Source organism: Myotis myotis, unplaced genomic scaffold (genome assembly GCF_014108235.1).
Source record: "Myotis myotis isolate mMyoMyo1 unplaced genomic scaffold, mMyoMyo1.p scaffold_m19_p_19, whole genome shotgun sequence".
In the NCBI taxonomy this organism is placed as follows: Eukaryota; Metazoa; Chordata; class Mammalia; order Chiroptera; family Vespertilionidae; genus Myotis; species Myotis myotis.
The window spans coordinates 10,162,339-10,179,778 of record NW_023416323.1 but is presented as its reverse complement, the minus strand read 5'-3'; the positions used below and the strand labels follow the sequence as shown (position 1 = coordinate 10,179,778).

The following is a 17,440-nucleotide window of genomic DNA, read 5'->3' as shown; positions in this document are numbered from 1 at the left end:
CTTCACAGACAAGAAAAAGCTAAAGGAGTACATCACCACCAAAACACTATTACATTAAATGTTGAAAGGTATTCTTTCAGAAGAGAAAGAGGAAGAAGAAAGGATAAAAAATATGAAAAATAAAATGGCAATAAATCAACAACTGAATCTAAAAATCAAAATAAACAAACAAGGAATCTAATGAATAAAATAAACTGATGAATAAATAGAACCAGAGGCATGGAAACATGGGACACACTGATGAATCTCAGAGGGAAGGGTGAGTGATGGGAAGCGATTAACCAAAGAACTTAAATGCATATATGCATTACCTATGGACACAGACAACAGGGTGGTGAAGACCTGGGGGAACAGGAACCGGGTGGAGGGGGGGCATGGGGAGGGGGAAGGAAAGACATCTGTAATACTCTCAACAATAAAGATTAAACAAACACAAAAAATAAAAAATGAAAATAAAAAAATAAAGAGGAGAGAACCAAGATGGCGGCATAGGTTAACACCGGAGTTTGCTGCCTTGAACAACTACTTCAAAAGTGAAACTAAAAGACGGAAGGGACATCACCCAGAACCACAGGAACGCTGGCTGAGTGGAAGTCCTACAACAAGGAGGAAAGAGAAACGCATACGGACACTCAGAGGAGGCGCAGTGCTGAAGTCAAATTCTGAGGTGCGGAGTGTGCGGAGCGGGCTGGCGGCGGAGGGCGTGGTTGGCGTTTTCAATCGGGAGGGAGTCGCAGACTCTGAGCTCCAGATACGGGCGAGTCTCTAGGGACCCTGACTCAAACGGGAGAAGCGGGACTGTCTGGCTTCGGTCAGAGCGAGTGCAGCTTTCTCTCCGAGCTTTGCAGCGGGTGCTGGGACTCAGAGAGGCAGAGCCCCTGGGGACAGGACTGAGAGCCGCCATAACTGCTCTCTCCGGCCCACCCTGTTGATCCTGTGCTACCCACCAGCCCGAGCCCTGCACAGAGGCATTTGCCGGATAGCCTCAGGCAAAGGCTAGATTAGCACCTCCCTAGAGGACAGAAGTTCTCTCACTGCTGACACAGCTGATTCTCATAGCCACTTGGCCTGGAGGTCAAACCCTCCCTGGTATTAGCTACAACAAGGTTTAACTATAAGACTGCGAACAAAGACCACGAGGGGGTGCACCAAGGAAGCATAACAAAATGCGGAGACAAAGAAACAGGACAAAATTGTCAATGGAAGATATAGAGTTCAGAACCACACTTTTAAGGTCTCTCAAGAACTGTTTAGAAGCCGCCGATAAACTTAATGAGATCTACAAGAAAACTAATGAGACCCTCGATCTTATATTGGGGAACCAACTAGAAATTAAGCATACACTGACTGAAATAAAGAATATTATACAGACTCCCGACAGCAGACCAGAGGAGCGCAAGAATCAAGTCAATGATTTGAAATGCGAGGAAGCAAAAAACACCCAACCGGAAAAGCAAAATGAAAAAAGAATCCAAAAATGAGAGCATAGTGTAAGGAGCCTCTGGGACAGCTTCAAGCGTACCAACATCAGAATTATAGGGGTGCCAGAAGATGAGAGAGACCAAGATATTGAAAACCTATTTGAAGAAATAATGACAGAAAACTTCCCCCACCTGGTGAAAGAAATAGACTTACAGGTCCAAGAAGCGCGGAGAACCCCAAACAAAAGGAATCCAAAGAGGACCACACCAAGACACATCATAATTAAAATGCCAAGAGCAAAAGATAAAGAGAGACTCTTAAAAACAGCAAGAGAAAGAAACTCAGTTACCTACAAGGGAATACCCATACGACTTTCAGCTGATTTCTCAACAGAAACTTTGCAGGCCAGAAGGGAGTGGCAAGAAATATTCAAAGTGATGAATACCAAGAACCTACAACCAAGATTACTTTATCCAGCAAAGCTATCATTCAGAATTGAAGGTCAGATAAAGAGCTTCAGAGATAAGGAAAAGCTAAAGGAGTTCATCACCACCAAACCAGAATTATATGAAATGCTGAAAGGTATCCTTTAAGAAGAGGAAGAGGAAGAAAAAGGTAAAGATACAAATTATGAACAACAAATATGCATCTATCAACAAGTGAATCTAAGAATTAAGTGAATAAATAATCTGATGAACAGAATGAACTGGTGATTATAATAGAATCAGGGACATAGAAAGGGAATGGACTGACTATTCTTGGGGGGGAAAGGGGTGTGGGAGATGCGGGAAGAGACTGGACAAAAATCGTGCACCTATGGATGAGGACAGTGGGTGGGGAGTGAGAGCGGAGGGTGGGGCGGGAACTGGGAGGAGGGGAGTTATGGGGGGGAAAAAAGAGGAACAAATGTAATAATCTGAACAATAAAGATTTAATTAAAAAAAAAAAGACGAAAATAAAAAATAAAAATCAATGGAAAAAATATTCTCCAGTTAGGATTAACAACAAAAAACAACTACAACCACCACTACAACTAAAACTTTGTTTACAACTATGTAGCCTTTTGTCATTAAAATCTTTTTTGTAACTTTGGTTAAATAAATAATGTAAGTACTATTCCACAATGACTTATAATTTTATTTGACCAAATATTTAAAAAAAATTGATATAGCCCTAGCCAGTTTGACTCAGTGGATAGAATGTCAGCCTTTGGATTGAAGGGTCCCAGGTTTGATTCCGGTTAAGGGCACGTGCCAGGGTTGCATTCTCAGTCCCCAGTGGGGGGTGTGCAGGAGGCAGCTGATTGGTGATTCTCTCTTATCATTGATGTTTCTATCTCTCTCTCCCTCTCCCCTTCCTTTCTGTAATCAATAAAAATATATTTTAAATAATTGAGCCCTAGCTGGTTTGACTTGGTGGATAGAGCATCGGCCTGCAGACTGAGGGGTCCCAAGTTCGATTCTGGTCAAGGGCATGTACCTTGGTTGCAGGCACATCTCCAGTAGGTGGCGTGCAGGAGGCAGCTGATCAATGTTTCTCTCTCATCGATGTTTCTAACTCTCTCTCTCCCTTCCTCTCTGTAAAAAATCAATAAAATAAATTTAAAAAATTGATATATCTGACAAGCTTCCCAAGATTAAAAAATTAAAGCCTTTTCTTTGACTTTTGAGATTTTTAAAAAAATTTGGAGTTTTTCAAAAGGATCCTTAAATCATTTCAAAGATTTGTTCTCTTTTTATAAAAGAAAAACAAATTAAACTAATCAGGCATATTTAGTATATTAAATACATAGGACAATTGTCAAATAAATAATGCCAAAAAACTTAGTCTTCCTGTCTTTTTTTTAAAAAAATATATTTTCATTGATTTCAGAGAAGAAGAGAGAGGGAGAGAGAGATAGAAACATCAATGATGAGAGAGAATCATTGATGGGCTTGCCTCCTGCACATCCTCTACTGGGGATCAAGCCCACAACCTGGGCATGTGCCCTCGACCTGAATCGAACTTGGGACCTTTCAGTCCGCAGGCTGACACTCTATCCACTGAGCCAGACCAGCTAGGGCTCCTCTGTCTCTTAAAATTGTAACTCTTACCAAAAAAAGACTGATAAATTCCACTATGCAGTGGTGAAAAGAAAACATAAAAAACTTGCATATGAACAAAAACCACCAAAAGCGAAGTAAAAAAGAGACAAATGCCTGAGAAAAGATTTGAAATTTATATTACGGATAACAAAATAATCTTTATAATTCGTAAGAAATTTTTTAAAATAGAGAAATATCCTAAAAAGGTTAAACATACAGTTACTATCTGATCATAGGTATACATACAAAAGAAGTGAAACTAGGGATTCAGATACTATACACAAATATTTATAACTAGAGGCCCGGTGCACAAAATTTGTGCGGGGGGGGGGGGGGTTGTCCCTTAGCCCAGCCTGCACCCTCTCCAATCTGGGACATCCTTTTCACAATACAGGACTTCTGGCTCCCAACCGCTCGCCTGACTGCCAGCCTGATCACCCCCTAACCCTAAGGGGTCCTCAAACTATGGCCCGCGGGCCACATGCAAATACAAATATTGTATTTGTTCCCATTTTGTTTTTTTACTTCAAAATAAGATATGTCCAGTGTGCATAGGAATTTGTTCATAGTTTTTTTTTAAACTATAGTCCAGCCCTCCAACGGTCTGAGGGACAGTGAACTGGGCCTCTGTTTAAAAAGTTTGAGGACCCGTGCCCTAACCACTCCCCTGCCAGCCTGTTCACCACCTAACTACTCCCCTGCTGGCCCGATCGCCCCCAACTGCCCTCCCCTGCTGGCCTGGTCACCCCCAACTGCCCTCCCCTGTTGGTCTGGTCGCCCTAACTGCCCTCCCCTGCCTGCCTGATAGCCCACAACTGCCCTCCCCTGCAGGCCATCTTGTGGCCAAATGGGGGTGGCCATCTTGTGTGTTGGAGTTATGGTCAATTTGCATATCACCTCTTTAATATAGAGGATAACATTATTCACAATAGCCAAAGGATGGAAAGAACCCAAGTGTGCATCAATAGGTGAATGGATGAACAAAATGTGATATATCACATAATTCAGCCTTAAAAAGAAATGAAACTGTGATAACTACTATAACCTGAATGAACCTTGAACACATTATGCTAATTGCCCTGGCCAGGTGGCTCAGTTGGTTGGAGCATTGTCCTGTACACCAGAAGGTTGCAGGTTCAATTAAATTCTGGGTCAGGGCACATACTTAGGTTGTGGGTTCAATCCCTGGTCCTGGCACACACAGGAGGTAACCGATGACTATGTCTCTCACATTGATGTTTCTCTCTCTCTCTCTCTCTCTCTCTTCCCTCTCTCCTTCTCCCCCATTCTAAAATTAATTTTAAAGCCTATATTCTTAGGTGAGGAATAGAAACAAATAAAAAACACATTATGATAAGTGAAATAAGCAAGATGCAAAAGGCTACATATTCTATGATTCCACTTATATAAGGTACCTTGGATAGACAAACAGAGACAGAAAGTAGAACAAGGATTACCAGGGGCTAGGAGGAGAGGAAAATGGAGAGTTATTGTTTAAAGGGTACAGTTTATGTTTGGGATGATGAATAAGTTCTGAAAATGGATAGTGGAGATGGCTGCACAACACTGTGAGTGTAATTAATGCCAGTGAATTGTATAGTTAAAACTGGAAAAACTGGTAAATTTTATGTAATGTTCATCACAATTTAAAAAATATATTTTTATCCCAGAACTACAGCTTAGAAAATATACCAGCCAAATATTCTGTAAAAGATAATACTTATTATGGAATAAATAGCAATGGGATTACTAGCAATAAAATATAGAATTTCAGTGGAGTAATCTTATATACGCTGAATTTATGCATATTTAATGATATGGTTCAAAAACACATACAGAGTGGGAGGCAGAATAATGATCCCCTAAAGATCTCCATGTTTTAATCCCTAGAACCTGTGAATATTTTATGTTACATAGCAAAGGAGTTATCACAGTTTCATTTCTTTTTAATTTATGGAGATGAAATTATGGTTGCTACTCAGCTGATGCTCCAACCATGGAGCCATACTAGTCAGGGCCAGATGACTGATTTATATTATTACTGTTAGTGAAGAATAACGCATACTATGTATTTATGAAATGTTATAAGAACCATAATAGTATGAAACAAAATTTAAGGGGAGATCTTGGATTGTCTGGGTGTGCCCAATAATTACATGGGTCTTTATAAGTGAAAGAAAGAGGCAGGAGAGTCAGAGTAAGAGACAGAGAGAGATCTGAAGATGCTACGTTGCCAGCTTTGAAGACAGAAGGGGGTTAAAGAATGCAGGCAATCTCTAGAACAGTGGTTTTCAACCTACTGGACCTTTAAATACAGTTCCTCATGTTGTGACCCAACCATAAAATTATTTTCGTTGCTACTTCATAACTGTAATGTTGCTACTGTTATGAATCGTAATGTAAATATCTGATATGCAGGATGGTCTTAGGTGATCCCTGTGAAAGGGTCGTTCGACTGCCAAAGGGGTCGCTACCCACAGGTTGAGAACTGCTGCTCTAGAAGTTGGAAAGGGCAAGAAAACGAATTCTCCCCTAAAGCCTCCAGAAAGAAATGCAGCCCTGCAGACACCTTGATTTTATGCATTTTGGACTTCTAATCTCCAGAACTATAAAATAATAAATTTGTGTTTCAAGCCCCCAGTTTGTAGTCATTTGTTACAGAAGCCACAGAAAACTCATAGGGAAAGAAAAAAAACTGAGTAATTCATTCATATATCACACCTGTTCAATCTTATCCTTAGAGTCTACCCTCCCAAGGAAATGTAGGCTAGAGCCAAAGTAATAAGCTTCCTGGAAACAAATGAAATTGAACACACAACAACTCAAAATCTCTGGGACACAGTATAAACAATCCCGAGAGGGAATTTCATAGCACTACAGGCCTATATCAAAAAGTAAGAAAAAGTAATAAATGAATTAACCCTACAACTTAAAGAATCAGAAAGAGAACATTAAGAAAAGCCCAGAGACTTTATAATTAAAAGGCCAAAAATTAAAGACAAAGGCAGAATCTTAAATGCAGCAAGAGACAAGCAATTTGTGATCTACAAAGGAGCTCCCATAAGGGTGTCAGCTGATTTCTCATCAGAAACTCTACAGGCCAGAAGGGAATGGCATGAAGCATTCAAGGTAATGGAAAGCAAGGATCTGAGACCAAGATTACTATATCCAGCAAGGCTATCATTCAAAAACAGATGGTGAAATAAAGACCATTCCAGACAAAAAAAAAAGGCTAAAGGAGTCTATCACTACCAAACTGGCACTACAAGAAATGCTAAAGGAACTGCTGTAATGAGAAGAAATAGCGAGAGAGAGAAAGAGAGAGAGAGAGCGAGAGAGATAGGCATACGTAATTAAAATAGCAAATAAATAAGTACCTATTAGTAATGTTAAATGTAAATGGATTAAATGCCCCAATCAAAAGACATAGAATAGTTGAATAGATACAAAAACATGACCCAACTATATGCTGCTTAGCAGAGACTCACCTCATAACAAAAGACTCACACAGGATGAGAGTGAAGGGATGGAAAAATATTTTCCAGGCAAATGGAAAAAAAAAAATTGGGGGAAGCAATACTCATATCTGACAAAATAGACTTCAAAATGAAGGCCATCACAAGAGACAACAAAGGTCACTACATAACACTAAAGGGATCAATCCAACAAGAGGACATAACCCTGGTAGACATATATGCACCCAACATAAGAGCACTTAAATATATAAAAACTTCTAGAGGACTTTAAGGGAGAGATCAACAACAATACAGTTATAGTAGGGCACTTTAACATCCTGCTGACTTCAATGAATAGATCTTCCAGACAAAAAGTAAGCAGGAATTAGTGACTATAATGATACACTGGATCAGATGGATTTGATTGATATTTATAGAACATTTCACCCCAAATTTGCAGAATATACATTCTTCTCAAGTGCACCTAGTTCATTCACAAAGACAGACCGACCACATATTAGGACAAAATCAAGTCTCTACAAGTTCAAGAAGATTGAAATCATATAAAGCATCTTCTCAGATCACAATGGAATGAAATTAGAAATCAGCTACAGTAAAACACGCAAAACATTCAAACACATGGAGGCTAAATAGCATGTTATTAAACAACTAAAGGCCTGGTGCACGTGCACCGGTGGGGTCCCTCAGTCTGGCTGTGCCCTCTTGCAATCTGGGACCCCTCGGGGGATGTCAGACTGCTGGTTTTGGCCCAATCCCTGCAGGCAGGTGATGCAGGGAGCAGGGCTGGAACTAGATTTCTTATTGGCCGTGCAAGTAGTAAAGGGTATAGCACATCATGGTGGGTAAAGAATGTGACTGGGCCTACCACTGGCTGGGCCAGAGCTAGATATTTATTGACTGTGCAGGTTGTGAGGGTGTGGCCTCACTTTCATTGGTACCTGACGCTGTGTTGCTGTTGGCAGCCGTTGGTGCAGCCAGTGGGGATCAGACCAAAACAGGCAGTCCAACAGCCCCTGAGGGATGTAGTAGTGCGAGAAGTGGCAGGGGGCTGGGGAGGAGCTTGAGCCTAGGCCAGGTGCCACACTGGTCCCACTTATTCCGGCCCTGCTGTGCCTGCTGCCGCCGCCACTTGGTAGCGCTGCCGCAGAGGTGTGAGAGGCTCACGCCACCACAGCTGTGTTTGCCAGCTGTGAATCCAGCGTCTGGTGCCCGTCGGTCAGCTGAGCGGTGCTCCTGCTGTGGGAGCGCACTTACCAGAGGGCAGCTCCTGCATTGAGCGTCTGCCTCCTGGTGGTCAGTTCATGTCATAGTGACGGGTCAACCGGTCATTCAGTTGCTTAGGCTTTTATATACAGTGGGGCCTTGACTTACGAGTGTCCTGACTAACGAGTTTTTTGAGATACCAGCTGTCTCTTGGTTGATTTTTTGCATTGAGTTGACAAAGTAATTTGAGTTAACGAGCTCCTTAATGAGTTCCTTAGCGAGCTCGGTCTCGGAACGAATTAAACTTGTAAGTCAAGGCCCCACTGTATATAGATGAATGGGTTAACAATGAGATCAACAAAGAAATAAATAACTTCTAGGAAACAAATGAAAGTGAACACACAGCAAATCAAAATCTCTGGGACCCAGTGAAAGCAGTCCTGAGAGGGAATTTCATAGTACTACAGGTCTACCTCAAAAATAAGAAAAAGTAATAATAAACCATTTAACCCTACAACTTAAAGAATTAGAAAGAGAAAGCCCAGAGTAAGTAGAAGGAAGGAAATATTAAAATTAGAGCAGAAATAATTGATATAGAAACTAAAAAACAAAAAACAAAAACAAAAACAAAAAAAATCAATGAATCCAAGAGCTGGTTCTTTAAAAAGATAAACAAGAAAAAAAAAAAAGGTAAACAAGATTGATGAACCACTAGCCAGACTCATCAAGAAACAAAGAGAGAAGAACCAAATAAATAAATCAGAAATGAAAATAGTGAAGTAACAACTGACATCACAGAAATACAAAGGATTGTAAGCATATACTATGAACAACTACATGCCAACAATCTGGACAATGTGGATGAAATGGACAAATTCTTAGAAAAGTACAATCTCCCAAAACTGAATCAGGAAGAATCAGAAAACCTGACTAGGCCAATAACAACTGATGAAATAGAGGCAGTAATAAAAAAAACTCTCAGCAAACAAAAGCTCTGGTCCAGACTGCTTCACAGGGGAGTTTTACCAAACATTCAAAGAAGGACTAACACCTATACTACGTAAACTATTCCAAAGAATTCAATAAGAAGGAACACTTCCAAGCTCTTTTTATGAAGCCAGCATTATCCTAATTCCAAAACCAGATAAAGACACTACAAAGAAAGAAAATTACAGGCCAATATCCCTGATGAACACAGATGCTAAAGTCCTCAACAAAATATTAGTGAATCAGATCCAGCAATATATTACAAAGATCAGACACAAGGATCAAGTGAGATTCATTTCAGGGATGCAAGTCTGGCACAATATTTGCAAATCAATAAATGTTATGCATAACATAAACAAATAGAAAGATGAAAACCACATGATCATATCGACAGATGTCAAAAAAGCATTTGACAAAATCCAGCACCCTTTCTTGATAAAAGCTCTCACTGAAGTGGGAACAGAGGGATCATACCTCAACATAAAAGCCACATATAACAAACCTACAGTCAACATCATACTCAATGGGCAAAAACTAAAACCATTTTACCCAAGAACAGGAACAAGGCAGGTCTGCTTTCATCACTCTTATTCAACACCAGAGGTCCAATGCACGAATTTTGTACAAGAATAGGCCTTTCTGCTCCCGGCTGCCAGCATCAGCTTCCCTCTGGTCCCTGGGACCCGGGCTTCCCTCTGGCACCCTGGACCCAGGCTTCCCTCCGGGCACTGGAAGGCACCCGGGACCCGGGCTTCCCTCGCAGCCCCGGCTTCATCTGGAAGGATGTCTGATCTAATTAGCATATTATGCTTTTATTATTATAGACTAGGGGCTATAATAATAATATAGACTAGGGGTGGAATGTCCCTCAGCCCGGCCTGCACCCTCTCTAATCCGGGACCACTCAGGGGATGTCCAATTGCTGGTGTGCTGGCAGTTGGACATCCCTCTCGCAATCCAGGACCCCTGGCTCCTAACTGCTCACCTGCCAGCCTGATCCCCCTAACTGCTCTCGCCTGCTGGCCTGATCCCCCTAACTGCTCTCCCCTGCTGGCCTGATCACCCCTAACTGCCTCTGCCTCAGCCCCGCCACCGTGGCTTTGTCCAGAAGGTCATTGGAAGATGTTCAGTCTAATTAGCATATTACCCTTTTATTAGTATAGATAATACTGAAAATCCTAGCTACAGTGGTCAGACAAGAAGAAATAAAAGGCATCCAAATTAGAAAGGAGGAAGTAAAACTCTCCTTTTTCACAGATGATATGGTATTGCACACAAAAAACCCTAAAGACTCCACTGAAAAACTACTAGATTTAATAAATGAATTCGGCAATGTAGCAGGATACAAAATCAGCACCCAGAAATCAATGGCTTTTTTATACACCAATAATGAACTCTAAGAAAGAGAAAGTAAACAAACAATCCCATTTAACATTGCAACAAAAAAATTAAGATACTTAGGAATGAACTTAACCAAAGAGGTAAAATACTTGTAATCAGAGAACTACAGGATGTTGAAAAAGAGATAGAGGAAGATATAAACAAGTGGAAAAATACACTGTGTTCATGGATCGGTAGAATCAGTATCATTAAAATGTCCATATTAACCAAAGCAATCTACAGACGTCATCACAAGATGGCCACCCTCACGTTGTCATAAGATGGCTGCCACAAGATGGCTGGCAGGGGAGTGCAGTTGTGGGTGATCAGGCTGGCAGGGTAGGGCAGTTGGGGCAAATAGGCCGGCAGGGGAGGGCAGTTGTGGGTAATCAGGCCGGCAGGGGAGGGCAGTTAGGGGCAACCAGGTCTGCAGGGGAGGGCAGTTGGGGGCGATCAGGTTGTCAGGGAAGCAGTTAGGCGTCAATCAGGCCGGTAGGGAAGCGGTTAGGGGGCGATCAGGCTGGCAGGCAGAAGCGGTTAGGGGTAATCAGGAAGGCAGGCAGGTGAGCGGTTAGAAGCCAGCAGTCCCGGATTGTGAGAGGGATGTCCCCAAAAGGGTCCCAGATTGGAGAGGGTGCAGGCCGGGCTGAGGGCCCTACCCTCAGCCCGGCCTCTAGTTAATATTTACTAACATTTATTAAGTCGTCATGATTGCCTGGCGTGGTTCTGGGAATATTTACATTATTATTAATGTACACAAAAGCCACAATAACTACATGAGACACTATTTTTATCCCAATTTGCAGAGGAGAAAACTGAAGCACAGAGAATGTAAATAACTTACCTAAATTCTCAAATCTAGTAAATGGCAGAGTCAGGATTTAAACTAGGGCAGTCTAACTCCAGAATCTGTCCTTAGCCACTACACATCCTTACCTCTCAAAAGTTAATAGTAGAATTGCTGAATGAGGTAAAGTGAGAAGCTGTTTTAAGAAAATAAGTATAGCCCTGTGTGGTGTGGCTCGGTTGAGTAGCCTGTGCACTGAAAGGTTGCTGGTTCTATTCCCAGTCAGGGAACATGCCTGGGTTACGGGCTTGTTCCACTATAGGGGTGTGCAGGAGGCAGCCAATTGATGCTTCTCATTGACATTTCACTCTTCTCCTCCCTTCCTCTCTCTTTAAAATCAATTAAAAAATATTTTAAAAAAGAAAATAAGTATTTGTTAAGGGATAAAGAGACTTTCAAGAGAAAGGATCCAAAGTACAGGTTAAAAGGCGGCCACTGTGAAAATGAGGACACATCTCACTTTGAAATGGGATGAAAATATGAGAAAAGGAACAGAGAGGAATTAATGAGGGTAAGGACAAAGTTCCCTTGGGAGCTGATGCTGACAAGGTCTTTGTTCTTCATGACTCTGGTTTTATTTTCCTCAGTTTTTGGTAGGGCTTTGAAGGGAATTTCCTGACAAGATCTCAAGTTACTATTTGATAACTCATCCACTGGGCTATTATTTCCAACTAGAGGCCTGGTGCACGAATTTGTACCCAAGTGGGGTCCCTCGGCCTGACCGCCAATAGGGGCTGTCTTGCTCAGTCCCAATCGGGGCCAGCTGGCCAGGGGGAGGGACCGTGGGAGATTGGCCAGCCATGGGAGTTTGGCTGTGGGAGTGCACTGACCACCAGGGGGCAGTTCCTGCATTGAGCATCTGCCCCCTGATGGTCAGTTCACGTCATAGCTACGAGCCAGTCATCACAGTCGCTTAGGCTTTTATATATAGACTAGAGGCCCAGTGCACAAAAATTTGTGCACTCAGGGGGCGGGGAAGATGGGGGTCCCTCAGCCCGGCCTGTGCCCTCTCACAGTCTGGGACCCTTCAGGGGATGACCACCTGCTGGCTTACGCCCGCTACCCGGGGGATTGGGCCTAAGATGGCAATCAAACATCCCTCTGGCAGCCCAGCAGCCCTCGGGGGATGTCCACTTGCCAGCGGGGAGCAGGCCTAGCTGCAGTCGGACATCCTCAGTGCTCCTGAGGAGGCAGGAGAGGCTCCCACCACCACCGCTGTACTGGCAACCATCAACCTGGCTTGTGGTTGAGCAGAGTTCCTCCCAAGTGAGAGCGCCCTGACCACCAGAGGGCAGCTCCTGCATTGAGCGTCTGCCCCCTGGTGGTCAGTGTGTGTCATAGTGACCAGTCATTCCCAGTGCTTCTGCTGTTAGGGTCAGTTTGCATATTACCCTGTTACTATATAGGATAGAGGCCTGGTGCACGGGTGGGGGCCAGCTGGTTTGCCCTGAAGGGTGTCCCGGATCAGGGTGGGGATCCCGCTTGGGTGCCTGGCCAGCCTGGATGAGGGGATGATGGCTGTTTGCAGCTGGTCACACCCCCTTCAGGGTGGGGGTCCCCACTGGGGTACCTGGCCAGTCTGGGTGAGGGGCTGAGGGCCGTTTTCAGGCTGGTGGGTGACTGAAGCTCCCAACCTCTCCTTTTTTTCTTTTTTATTCTGGGATTTATTTACCTTCTATGGCTGTCACTGGAGCTGAGAGCCGGCTTTAGCTCTGAGGCTCGGCTCCAGCTCTGAGGGCTCGGCTGCTGAAAGCAGTTATTTGGGTTTGTTTGGCTTCTATAATTGAAACACTGTTTCAACTCCAGCTCTGAGGCCAGGCTGGCTGAAAGCAGGTTTCTGGGGATTGTTTAGCTTCTATAATTGCAACATAGTTGCTTAGAGTGCAGCTCAGAGCTGGGCAGCGGCAGGCGGGGAACCTTGGCTTCCTCCATCACTGGAGCAAGCAAGCCTCCTGTTCGCTTCAGCTGCCTGGCTGCCAGCCACCATCTTGGTTGACAGGTAATTTGCATATCACCCTGATTAGCCAATGGGAAGCGTGTTGGAGGTATGGTTAATTACCATGTTTGTCTATTATTAGATAGGACTAGAGGCCTGGTGCACAAATTCATACACAGGTGAAGTCCAGCCAGCCCGCTTTGATGGGGGCCCATCAGGCCAGGCCAGTGGGGCAGGAGAGGCTGCGGGAAGTTGGTTGGCCGGCCCCATGCCCGATCGGGGGTGGGGCTGGATGGGGAGGTGCTGCAGGCGGTTGGCCGGCCGGCCACACCCTTGATTGGGTTGTTGGGGGCCTATTGGGGGCTGGATCAGGCTGGTTGGCTGCTGCAGTGCATGTCATAGCCATCAGTTGTTCTGGTGGTTCCACCGTTCCGTTCGCTGGGCTTTTATATATATAGATGACCTCCCCCACTGGATTAACCTTTGCTCACCTGTGCACCTTGGTCCTCTTATATCATTTGCAATCATCCAGGGTTCTTTCCCTCGCTCCAATAAGGAGATGATATCAGGCTTAGAAATGGAAAGTCCTGTTTATAGGAAAAGAAATGGGGAATGATCATGCTGTTCCAAAATTCAAACCTAGTCTCTTCATCACCAAGAAAGAGAGGCAATTACATAAAGGAAGGTGTGAAGGTTGTCCAAAGGATGGGAAGATGGAGGTGCCAATGAAACTGTCCAATTCCATTTCCACAAAGCACAAAACAATTCCTTTGAAACAGAGAGCAGAAATTCAGCTGGAAACTTGTAAGTGTCCCTAGATATTCACCCCGAAGAAACTAGAAATTCCAGAAGGCTAGTTGAAGTATTTGGAATTGATAATTATGGTGCTTATTCTCTGTCCCCCCTCCAGTCTATTCTTTGCCATTTCTGACCCTGCTCTGTGTCCTGGACAGCTTACGTGTAAAGGACTGTATTATAGTGGCCCTATCATTTTTCACTGGTTTTGGCAGATGGAAAGCATCAGTAGGAGATCAGCAGGCAGGAGGAGACAGACTTCAGGGTATTTCTTATCCCTCTCCCTCCCTTCTTTGACCCAAGAGTTGTGGAAGTAGCTTTAGTTGCTGCTAGCCAGGCCCTTCTCCATGATTTTACCTCTCACAATCTTCCAGTGGCAGTGTTTCCTCCCTTTACCCCTTCTGGCCAGGGGTGGTAACAGCCTCCTACTGTTGCAGTTCCTGGGAGCCTTGTTTCTGTTTGCCTTGTGTAGTTATTACACAACTAGAGGCCCAGTGCACGAAATTCGTGCACTCAGGGGGGGTGGTCCCTCAGCCCGGCCTGTGCCCTCTTGCAGTCCAGGAGCCCTTGGGGGATGTCCTACTGATGGCTTAAGCCTAAGCTGTCAGTAGGACATCCTTAGCGCTGCTGCAGAGGTGGGAGAGGCATCCTGGCAGCTGTGCTCGCCAGCCTTGAGCCCGGCTTCTGGCTGAGCAGTGCTCCCCCTGTGGAATTGGGCCGAAATCGGCTCTCTGACACCCCCTGAGGGGTCCTGGATTGCAAGAGGGTGAAGGCCAGGCTGAGGGACCCCACCAATGCACGATCTGGGCCAGGGAGAGACGCAGGACGTTGGCCAGCTGGGGAGGGACCGTGGGAGGGCTTCAGGGCATGTCCGGCCCATCTCACCCAGTCCCGATTGGCCCGAGTCCAGCAGCAAGTTAACCTACTGGTCAGAGCATTTGCCCCCTGGTGATCAGTGTACGCCATAGCGACTGGTCGACCAGTCGACTGTCTGTATTCTGGTGGTCAATGCACGTCAAAGTGAGCAGTTGAGTGGCCTTAGCATATCATTACCACATTACACTTTGATTGGTTGAACAGCCTATCAGTCGACCAGACATTTAGCATATTAGGCTTTTATTATATAGGACTAGAGGCCCGGTGCAAAAAATTCGTGCACAGGGTGGTGGGGGGGGTTCCCCTCAGCCAAGCCTGCACTCTCTCCAATCTGGGACCCCTCGGCGGACATCCATCTCACATTCCGGGACCACTGGCTCCTAACTGCTCACCTGCCTGCCAGCCTGACTGCCCCTACTGCCCACCCTGCTGGCCTAGTCACCCCCAACTGCCCCCCTTGCTGGCCTTGTCACCCATAACTGCCCCTCCCCCACTGGCCTGGTTGCCCCTAACTCCCCCCCCCCCAGCCTGGTCGCCCCCAACTGCCCCCCCTGCCGGCCTGGTTGCCCCACGCAGCCCGTTTGGTCGTCCGTTCGGTTGCAATGGTCGCTTAGGCTTTTATATATATAGATATCCTTACCTAGTGAGACCAAGTTACCAAAGTTCTCCAAAGTCACATCCCTGTACAAGTCCCTCTGGGCAGGTTCCAGATACTTCCATTCTTCCTGAGAGAACTCTATTTCCACATCCCTGAATGTCACCAATCCCTGAAACATGCATTACTAGTAAATGAAAGGACTTCTTAATTTTTTCATTTATTACAAACATTTTCAAAATTACACAAAAGTATAGAGAATAGTATAATGACCCCATAAATCCATCCCTCTGTTTGAACAATTAACAAGAGTTTGCAAATCTTGTTTCATCTTTTCCCTTTCATTTTCTACCCCTGGTGTATTTTGAGGCAAATTCCACATACCCAACATCATAGTATTTCACCCACAAAAACTTTAGTATCTAACAGACTAGGTTTTTTTAAAAGCATAACCAGAATAACATTATCACACTTAGTAACATCCACACTAATAAAAGACAAAGATGCTAATTGACTGCACCTCCGCTACACACACCAGCCAATCAGAAGAGTATGCAAATTAACCCAACAAAGATGGCCGTTAATTTGCATACTGAAGGCAGGGTGGGACAGCACCATCTGCCGCCTGCCGCGCTGCCATCCGTGCCTCCTGTGTGCGACCCGGGGTGGCTGGGCGGGATAGCAGCGGAGATGGGAGGAAGCCAGGCAGCGGAGATGGGAGGGAGCGAGGTGGCGGAGAAGGGAGCTCCCTTCTCCAATGCTTTGCTCCGGCCTCAGGAAGCCCTATTCTTACAGGAATAGGCCTGAGGAAGCCCTATTTTTGCAGGAATCTTCCTGCAATGGGCCTCTAGTTAATAATAATTTTCTTTGATCTTCAGGCCCATGCTCTATCCACTGACCGAAACCAGTTAGGGCAACAATAATTTTCTAATAACCAGATCAAGTTTCAAATTGCCCCAACTTTCTCAAAAGTAATTTGCTGTTGGTTTACTCAAATCAGGATTCAAAAATTGTGTTTTGCTATAGGTTTCCTAAAGTTTCTCAAATCTCTAACAGGCCCCAAAGGCCTTTATAATCTTTATTGCTTTATTTATTTACTTATTGTTAATCCTCACCTGAGGATATTTTTCCATTGATTTTTAGAAGAGTGGAAGGCAGGGGGAGAGACAGAGAGAAACACATCGATTGGTTGCCTCCCACGAGCCCCAAAGAGGGCCGGGGATCCTGGGATTGAGCCTACAACCGAGGTACATGCCCTTGACTGGAATCAAACCTGGGACTCTTCAGCCTGCAGGCTGACGCTCTATACATTGAGCCAAACGAGCCAGGTCACTATCTATTTATTAAAGAAACATCTGAATCCGTAGAATTTCCCATACTTTGGATTTAACCAACTGCACCTTCATCATGTAGTTTAACATGTTCTACTTCCATATTTTCTGTGAAATGTTGTTAGATCTGGAGGCCTAATTGACATATTTTTTGAGGGGGCATGAATATGTTAGAGGTGGTACTGTGTACTTTCTGTATGTCTCAATAGGAGGCACATTATGACTAGTTGTCCCAATTTTAGTAAGGTTAAAATTGATGAGTAGGTTCAGGTTTTAACAATCTGATCCATCCAGGAAAATGTCTTTAAGATAAAAAGGGTGTTGCAGGAAGGAGGTGATCAAGCAAGCAAGCTAAGGCTGAATGCCTGTGCCATTAAGGAAGTACAAGAAGCAAATTTATATGACTAAAGGCTTACATGCTTTTGAATATTCTGGTGGCTACAGATAAGAAAGATCTCCTTCATATAGCCAGACTCTCTTCTATTGTCCACAAGGTCAATGAGCAAAA

The 17,440-nt window shown here is 44.3% G+C and overlaps 1 protein-coding gene across 3 annotated transcripts in view; it reads right to left on the bottom strand.

Moving 5' to 3' along the window:
* Positions 1-17,440, bottom strand: part of ZNF565 (zinc finger protein 565) — a 69,724-nt gene that overhangs the window by 7,442 nt on the left and 44,842 nt on the right. For all 3 annotated transcript variants that reach the window (XM_036345452.1, XM_036345451.1, XM_036345450.1), the window contains exons 3-4: positions 15,647-15,773; positions 13,827-13,922 (exon numbers count right to left, since the gene is read on the bottom strand). In XM_036345452.1, coding sequence (XP_036201345.1) covers positions 13,827-13,922; positions 15,647-15,773 — 223 coding nt within the window. The remainder of the gene's footprint in view (positions 1-13,826; positions 13,923-15,646; positions 15,774-17,440) is intronic.